Source organism: Mandrillus leucophaeus, unplaced genomic scaffold (assembly GCF_000951045.1).
Source record: "Mandrillus leucophaeus isolate KB7577 unplaced genomic scaffold, Mleu.le_1.0 Scaffold29, whole genome shotgun sequence".
NCBI classification, from domain to species: domain Eukaryota; kingdom Metazoa; phylum Chordata; class Mammalia; order Primates; family Cercopithecidae; genus Mandrillus; species Mandrillus leucophaeus.
The window spans coordinates 3,954,297-3,963,029 of NW_012103031.1; the positions used below are offsets into that span (position 1 = coordinate 3,954,297).

Below are 8,733 nucleotides of genomic sequence, written 5' to 3' on the forward strand. Positions count from 1 at the left end.
GATGGTCTCGATCTCCTGACCTCGTGATCCGCCCGTCTCGGCCTCCCAAAGTGCTGGGATTACAGGCTTGAGCCACCGTGCCCGGCCTGCCAACTAATGATTTAATTTACACAGAAGGAGACCCCTACATTATTTACATTCATAAGGTTTCTACCATGAATTTTGGTTTGAAAAACAAATGGACTTTACACATGAGGATTTCCCACATTTGTAACAATTCAGGGTCTCTCTCTTGTGTGGGGGATGACTTCACACAGAATTTCCCGCATGTATTGCATTCATACAGCTTCTCCCCTGTGTGAGTTCTCTGACGACTGATGAGGCTTGACTTCACATAAAACATTTTCCCACATTCATTACACTCAAAAGGGTTCTTCCTGGTATGAGGCCTCTGATGCACAGGGAGGTGTGATTTCATACAGAAATACATATCACATTTGCTACATTGATAGGGCTTCTCTTCCATGTGAGTTCTCTGCTGAATGGTTAAGGGTGACTTATAGCAGCAGGATTTCCCACGTTTATTACATTCATGGGGTTTCTCCCCTGGGTGTGTCCTCTGATGTTCAATGAAGTGTGACTTCTGGAAGGTTTTTTCACATTTCTTACATTCATGGGGTTTCTTGCGTGGTGTATGTTTGATGATATTTAGTGAAGTGTGACCTCTGGTAGGCGTTCCCACATTCTTTACATTCACAGGGTTTCTCCCACGTATTTATTCTCTGATGCTGACTGAAGGCTGACTTCATATAGAAAGATTTTCCACATTCATTGCATTTTTAAGGCTTCTCCCCATATGAGTTCTCTGATGTACCGTCAAGGTAGATTTATGGCAAAAAGTTTTCTAACATTTGGTACATTCATAGGGTTTCTCTTCTCAGTGTGTTCTCTGATGATCAGTGAGGTTTGACTTCACAGAAAAGGCCTTCCCACATTCATTACGTACATGAGGTCTCCTTCCTGTGTGAATTCTCTGATGAATATTAAGATGTGACTTCAGGCCAAGTACAGTAGCTCATGCCTGTAATCCCAGCACTTTGGGAGGCTGAGGCAGGCTGATCACTTGAGGTCAGGAGTTCGAGACCAGCCTGGCCAACATGGTGAAACCCTGTCTCTACTAAAAATACAAAAATTAGCTGGGTGTGGTGGCGGGCACCTGTAATCCCAGCTAGTTGGGAGGCTAAGGCATGACAATCGCTTGAACTCAGGAGGTGGAGGTTGCAGCGAGCCAAGATCACGCCACTGCACTCCAGCCTGGGTTACAGAGTGAGACTCCATCTCAAAAAATTAAAAATATATATATATGTGACTTCAGATACAAAGATTTTTCACATTCATTACATTTGTAAGGTTTCTCTCCAGTGTGAGTTCTCTGGTGTATAACTAGGGTTGTAAGGACTTCCTACATTCATTACATTTATGTAGCCTCTCCCCTGTGTGAGTTCTCTTATGTTTAGTGAGGGCATCTTTGTTGTAGAAGGACTTCTCACATTTATTGCATCCATAGGGTTTCTCCCCAGTGTGAGTTCTCTGATGCACAATGAGGGCTGAATTCACAGAGATTTTCCACATTCACTACATTCATACGGCTTCTCCCTGGTGTGAATTTTCTGATGTTTATTGAGACTTGACTTCACACAAAAGGGTTTCACACATTCATTACACTCATAGGGTTTCTTACCTGTGTGTCCTCATGTATAATTAGCGGTGATTTATAGGAGAAGCATTTCTCACACTCAGTACATTTATAGGGTTTCTCTTCTGTGTGCTTTCCCTGATGTACATTTAGGGTTGACTTATAGTAGGACTGATTTTCCATATTCATTAAAAAAAAGGTTTTTTTTTGACATGGAGTCTCGCTCTGTTGCCTAAGCTAGAGTGCAGTGGCGTGATCCTGGCTCACTGCAAGCTCCACCTCCTGGGTTCACGCCATTCTCCTGCCTCAGCCTCCTGAGTAGCTGGGACTACAGGCGCCCACCACCATGTCTGGCTAATTTTTTCTATTTTTAGTACAGAGAGGGTTTCACCGTGTTAGCCAGGATGGTCTCGATCTCCTGACCTCGTGATTCACCCGCCTCAACCTCCCAAAGTAGTGGGATTACAGGCGTGAGCCACCGCGCCTGGCCAACAAATTCATTACATTTGCAGGGTTTCTCTCCTGTATGTTTTCTCTAATAATCAGCCAATTGTGACTTCTGGAAGGAAGTTCTCCTTCATTCAGTACATTTGAAAGGTTTCTCCCCGTATGTGTTTTCTGATGTTTAGTGAGGTTTGGTTTCACATGGAAGGAATTCCTACATTCCTTATAGTCATATGGTTTCTCCCATGTGTAAGAGTTCTCTGATGGTGACTGAAGTTTCATTTTGCTTAGGATTTCCCATTACACTGATAGGGCTTCTCCCCTGTGTGAATTCTCTGATGGACTCTTAGGACTGAGCTATGAGAAAAAGGTTTCTTACAGTCACTACATACATAAAGCTTCTTTTCTGACTGAATTATCTGGTGATTAGTGAGGGCTGACTTCACTAGGGTTTTACCACATTCATGGGGTTTCTCTTCTCGATGTACTATCTGAGAGTTGATAAGTTGTAATTTCTGAAAGGTTTTCCCATATTTATTCCTTTCACATGGTTTCTCTCTTGTGCATGTCCTCTGATGCTCAGTGAGGTGGGACTCCTGGCAAAAAGATCTCTTGCAATGACTACATTCAAAAGTTTTCTCTACCGTGTGAGTTCTATGAGGCACAGTAAGATGTGACGTGTGACTGAAATTCTCATTTTCATTAGCTCCATGGGTTTTCACCCCTGTATTAACTTTATGTCTGAAGAAGGTTGACTTCTCACACTCATTAACTTCAGAGTGATTCTTCCTTATGTGAGTTTCTGGATGAACTTTGGGAGTTGACGTGGCACTGACATTTTCTCCATGCTCCTTATAATCATCGGGTTTCTCTCCTGTTTGGGCTGTCTCTTGTGTGATGATGGCTACCTTCTCAAGGAAGACATTTCCATGTTCGTTATCTTCCAAAGGTGGTGTCAAAGCTTGAATTTCCTGATCCTCAATAAGGTCCTCACTATGACTTGGTGACTTCCCACTTTGGTTATATTCAACAGATTTCTTTCCAGTATGAGTGTTTTCCTGATTACTACCAAAAGGCAACTTCTCACTTATATTAATTTCATCAGCATTATTACTAGAATAATTGTTGTCACCAATACTTGATTCTGAAACATATTCAAACTCATTCCACATGAGTCAAACTGACAGGCTATTTTTCTTGAAGAAACCTGGTTTGCACCCAGATTAAGGGTTTTCCCAAAAACGTATTCCCTTTTCTTAGTCAGTGTGTTGTTACTGAGGACTGAAGTGTACCACAAATATTTATCTCGATTTTCCCGGCTTTCCTTTATCAGGTCTCTTTAATTTCTGGACTTCTAGAAATGAGAAAAATTAAGTATACGTTAAAAATGTTGGCCGGGCGCAGTGGCTGACACCTGTAATCCCAGCACTCTGGGAGGCCGAGGCGGGCGGATCGCGAGGTCAGGATATCGAGACCATCCTGGCTAACACAGTAAAACCCTGTCTCTACTAAAAAATACAAAAAATTAGCTGGGCGTAGTGGCAGGCGCCTATAGTCCCAGCAAGGAGGGAGGCTGAGGCAGCAGAACGACATCAACTTGGGAGGCGGAGCTTGCAGTGAGCCGAGATCTCGCCACTGCACTCCAGCTTGGGGCGACAGAGCGAAAATCCGTTCCAAAAAAAAAAAATGTTAACACATTTCCTATGTACGTGTGATTTATATCATGGATTCTCTATTTTCAGGCCCAGGCTCCTGGGATGAAATCCCAAATATGTATTTCACCTTGGTTCCAAAAAATAAAAATGAAAACTGCCTGCAATAGTGGAAAAGGGAGGGAAAACTAGCGAGGAACACACATATATTTGCTATTTTTAAAAAGATGACCCTCAAAACTGAAAAGGTGAAATTATTAAACATAGGGAAGAATTAACTGAGGGAAAAGCATGACAGAAAAATGAGGTCAGACCAACAGAAATCATGAGCAGGAAATGGAGTGAAAAGGAGTGTTTGGAGACATGGCTGTTAAGGAGAAATACCACAGGATGGCTGAGATGTGAGAGAAAACAGATGACTAAGGCCTATACAGATAGGCCGGGCACGGTGGCTCACACCTGTAATCCCAGCACTTTGGGAGGCCGAGGTGGGCGGATCATGAGGTCAGGAGATCGAGACCATCCTGGCTAACACAGTGAAACCACGTCTACTAAAAATACAAAAACAAAATTAGCCAGGCATGGTGGTGGGTGCGTGTAGTCCCAGCTACTTGGGAGGCTGAGGTGGGAGAATGGTGTGAACCCGGGATGCGGAGCTTGCAGTGAGCCAAGATCACACCACTGCACTCCAGCCTGAGTGACAGAGCGAGACTCCATCTAAAAAAAACAAAAAAAAAAAAAACAAAAAAAAACCTGTATAGATAAAGCCCACTATCTACGTGCCACTATCTATGTGCCAACAGATAAAATAAGGTTTATATTAGTTCAAAGTATCTTTACAAAAATCCACAATAAATATCTTCTAAAATATTCATTTCCAAAGACAAGTCACAAGTCTAACAGAGATTCTTACATTCAACTAGCTTGCTTTTCAGCTTTGGCTCTGCAAAAAACTCAGTTATCCTCCAGAAAATATACCCCCCTACACACACCACTTTTTCAAATCATGCCCCTTAAACTATATTTTCTTAAAAATTTGAAAGCAGGCCAGGCATGGTGGCTCACGCCTGTTAATCCCAACACTTTGGGAGACCAAGGTGAGTGGATCACCTGAAGTCAGGAGTTCAAGACCAGCCTGGCCAACGTGGCGAAACTCCATCTATACTAAAAATAGAAAAATTATCCAGGCGTGGTGGCGGACACCTATAATCTCAGCTACTCGGGAGGCTAAGACAGGAGAATCACTTGAACCTGGGAGGTGGACGTTGCAGTGAGCCAAGATCACACCACTGCACTCCAGCCTGTGTGACAGAGTGAGACTCCACTTCAAAAAAATAGTAATAATAAAATCAATGACCTCATCTTCTACCTTTTTAGAAACCAGAAAAAGAGCAAATTATACCAAAGTAGTCAGAAAAAAGTAATAAAACTGAGAACAAAAAACAATAAAATGGAGAACAGAAAATCAAAAATCAATAATATATAAGTTTTTAAAAAAATAAATCAATAAATGTTTCAAACCTCTAGCTACACTGATGAAAGACAGAGAAGAGGAGCAGGCAGCACCCACAAATTATCACTATCACGGATGAGAGGTAACATCACTAGAAATTCCACAGATACAAGACAGGGTAAGAATATTAGAACAAGTTTGTACCAGGTGAACACTAATATTTAAAAATCAAACATAATTTATGATACTAACAAACAGATAAGGAAAACCATATAATTTTATCAATAGATGCAGAAAAGGATTGGACAAAACACTGATTCCTGATTTTAAAAAAAAGAACTTTCAACAGTTTAAGAATAAAAGGAGGCTGGGCACGGTGGCTCACGCCTGTAATCCCAGCACTTTGGGAGGCCGAGGGGGGTGGGTCACAAGGTCAGGAGATCAAGACCATCCTGGCTAACACAATGAAACCCCATCTCTAGTAAAAATACAAAAATTAGCCGGGTGTGGTGGCAGGTGCCTGTAGTCCCAGCTACTCGGGAAGCTGAGGCAGGAGAATGGCGTGAACCTGGGAGGCGGAGCTTGCAGTGAGCCGAGATCACGCCACTGCACTGCAGCCTGGGCAACAGAGTGAGCCTCCGTCTCAAAAAAAGAAAAAAAAAAAAAGAATAAAAGGAAATTTTCTCAACCTAATAAAAAGCACTCATGAAAAACCAACAGATGCCATCACAGTAATGGTGAAAGACTTACTGCTGTCCTCCTAAAATTAAGAAAGGCAAAGATGTCCCGTCTCATTTCTGTTCAACATTATATGGGCGGTTTTCGTCAATGCAATAAAACAACAAAAAGTCATACAGATTAGAGAAGAAGTAAAACTATTTGTAAATGACATGATAGAATTGTCCATGTAGAAAATCTTGCAGAACGTACAAGAAAGCTACTAGAGCTAGTGAGTTTAATAGGGTTGCAGGATACAGTATAAACATACAAAATCTGGTATTTCTACATACTAGCAATGAACAATCATAAATTGAAATTCAATACCATTTACAAGAGTATCCAAAAAAATGAAACACTTAGGGATACATTTGAGAGATGTGCCAGACCTGTGCCTTGTAAACTACAAAACAATCCTGCAGTAAGTTAAAGACTTCAACAGATGTAAAAATAAAGAGGTCCATTCTCCCCCAACTTATCTACAAGTTCAATTCCAACCTTAATCCTAAATGTTTCTTTGTAGATATATACAAGCTGGTTCTAATTTTTTTGTTTTTTTTTTAATAGAGTTTCGCTCTTGTTGCCCAGGATGGAGTACAGTGGCACGATCTCATCTCACTGCAACCTCCACCTCCTGGATTCAAGTGACTCTACTGCCTCAGCCTCCCTAGTAGCTGGGATTACAGGTGCATGCAACTATGCCTGGCTAATTTTTGTATTTTTAGTAGAGATGGGGTTTCACCATGTTGGCCAGGCTAAAACCTCAGGTGATCCACCCACCTCGGCCTCCCAAATTGCTGGGATTACAGGCGTGAGCCACCACGCCGGGCCCTAAAATTGATATGGAAATACAAAGGGCTTCTACAGACAAAACCTGGGGTTTTTATGGGCACAGGATGGGGGGGCGGGGTGGGCCATGGGTGGTTTGGGAAAAGGCAACATTTAAGCGGGAAAACAGGGATGTAAATTCTCACTTTGGACCACAGTGTCAGGCTTTTCAGCTTGAGGGTGGGGCCCTCGCCAGGGACATGCTCTCTTCTGCCCAGAATTTCCCTGCCTCCTGTCCCTACCACTACAGAGGGCATGAAATACTCGGGAAAGACTGGCAGAGTAGAAAGATGAGGGAGTTAAGGATGGACATCTGGACATAAGCCATGGGTATGAGCAGGAGGAAGACACAATGAGGAGCACCAAGAAATCTGAGCAGCAGGAATAAAGCCACAAGAAGCATGTCACAAGACACCAGGGAGAGGGGCCTTTCTAGAAGGTGAAAGCAGTTCAATGCCAATGCAGCAGAATATTCTAGGAAGGCCAGGCTGGGAAAACATGCACTGCGGTTAGGCTTTATCAGGACATCCCGGGCAGGTGGCGGGGAAGTGGCAAGATTACACAAAGCAGACTAACATGCGAATGAATGAACAGATACCTGTACCCCAATGCTCATAGCAGCATTCTTTACAACAAGGAAAAGGTGGAAACAGCCGAAATGTCCATCTGCAAATGAAGAGGTGAAGAAAATGTGGTCAATCTAGACAATGAATAAAACCTGAGTTCTACCCTCCACTCCCAACAAAGAACAACTGCAGGCAACAGGGAGGTTGATTGCAAGGTTCTTTGCTCCACAAAGATGTTCAGACATTTTTTCAGACTCCAGGAAATCTTTCTGTCCCAAGAGTAACTAGTTCATTTCTTTTGGCGGCCAGTGAAAATGAAGTGCAGATTAGGAAGATAAAAGACAAATCAGGGCCGGGTGCAGTGGCTCATGCCTATAATCCCAGCACTCTGGGAGGCCCAGGCAGGAGGGCTGCTTGAGGTCAGGGGCTTGAGACCAGACTGGCCAACATGGCAAAACCGTCTCTATAAAAAATACAAAAATTAGCCGGGTGTGGTGGTGAGCACCTGTAGTCCCAGCTACTCGGGAGACCGAGGCATGAGATTTGGTTGAACCCCAGAGGTGAAGGTTGCAGTGAGCCAAGATCATGCCACTGCATTCCAGCCTGGGCAATAGAACAAGACTGTCTCAAAAGAAAAAGACCAATCTGCCACTCCCCTTTGACGACTGTAGGATCACATGACCACAGGGATCCGCAGCTGCCTCTGCCTGCTGCTCAGCTGCCTCACTCCCCATTTACCCTGAAGTAGCTTTCTAAATGTCCATCTGAATCAACGAATTTTATAAAAGCCAGCAAATCCCCTGGAAAACGAAAAAGAATCTACGAAAAGAAACTCACCTGGGGTTTGTTCATTCTCTGATGCTCCTCTAAGAGCATGGAAACCTGTTCTTCAAATAGTATACCTGGAAAAAGGGGGAAGAAACAGAATAAGCGATCTGGCAGCTCTGCACCCGCCTAATTCTCCTAAAAGCACCCCCGTCCACTGGGTAACCTTGACCCTGCAGAAGGAAAGGAGGGAACCACATCCCCGCATCCCTTTTTGACTCCAATATGACTTAGTGGAGCTTAAACATGCAATGTTTCTCATTGCTTTAACAATTTTTGTCTCACTTCACAAACACAAACATTTAAAACAGAATTGAGTAGGCCAGGCAAAGTGGCTCATGCCCATAACCCCAGCACCCTCGGAGGCCAAGGCGGGAGGATCACTTGAGGCCTGGAGTTTGACACCAGCCTGGGCACTGTTCGCTCAGTCTGGCCCCTGCTATCACCCTCTGCCCAGCTCCCTTCCTCTGTTGGGTCTTTCAGGGCTTCCTTCCTCAGCCCAGGCCCCTCCGCACCACACGCTCCTCTTATGCGTCTCTCGGCCCCTTTTCTGAAGCCCTGATGGGCCTCCCTTCGGAGGAGGGGTTGTCTTCCCGCTGAGATTCCTGTCCC

General features: G+C 43.7%; 1 protein-coding gene across 1 annotated transcript in view; it reads right to left on the reverse strand.

The window, feature by feature from the left end:
* Positions 1-1,383: 1,383 nt before the first annotated feature.
* Positions 1,384-8,733, reverse strand: part of ZNF316 (zinc finger protein 316) — a 30,607-nt gene continuing 23,257 nt past the window's right edge. The window contains exons 7-9 of the mRNA XM_011985847.1: positions 8,134-8,198; positions 2,473-2,571; positions 1,384-1,530 (exon numbers count right to left, since the gene is read on the reverse strand). Of these exons, the coding sequence (XP_011841237.1) occupies positions 1,384-1,530; positions 2,473-2,571; positions 8,134-8,198 (311 nt within the window). The remainder of the gene's footprint in view (positions 1,531-2,472; positions 2,572-8,133; positions 8,199-8,733) is intronic.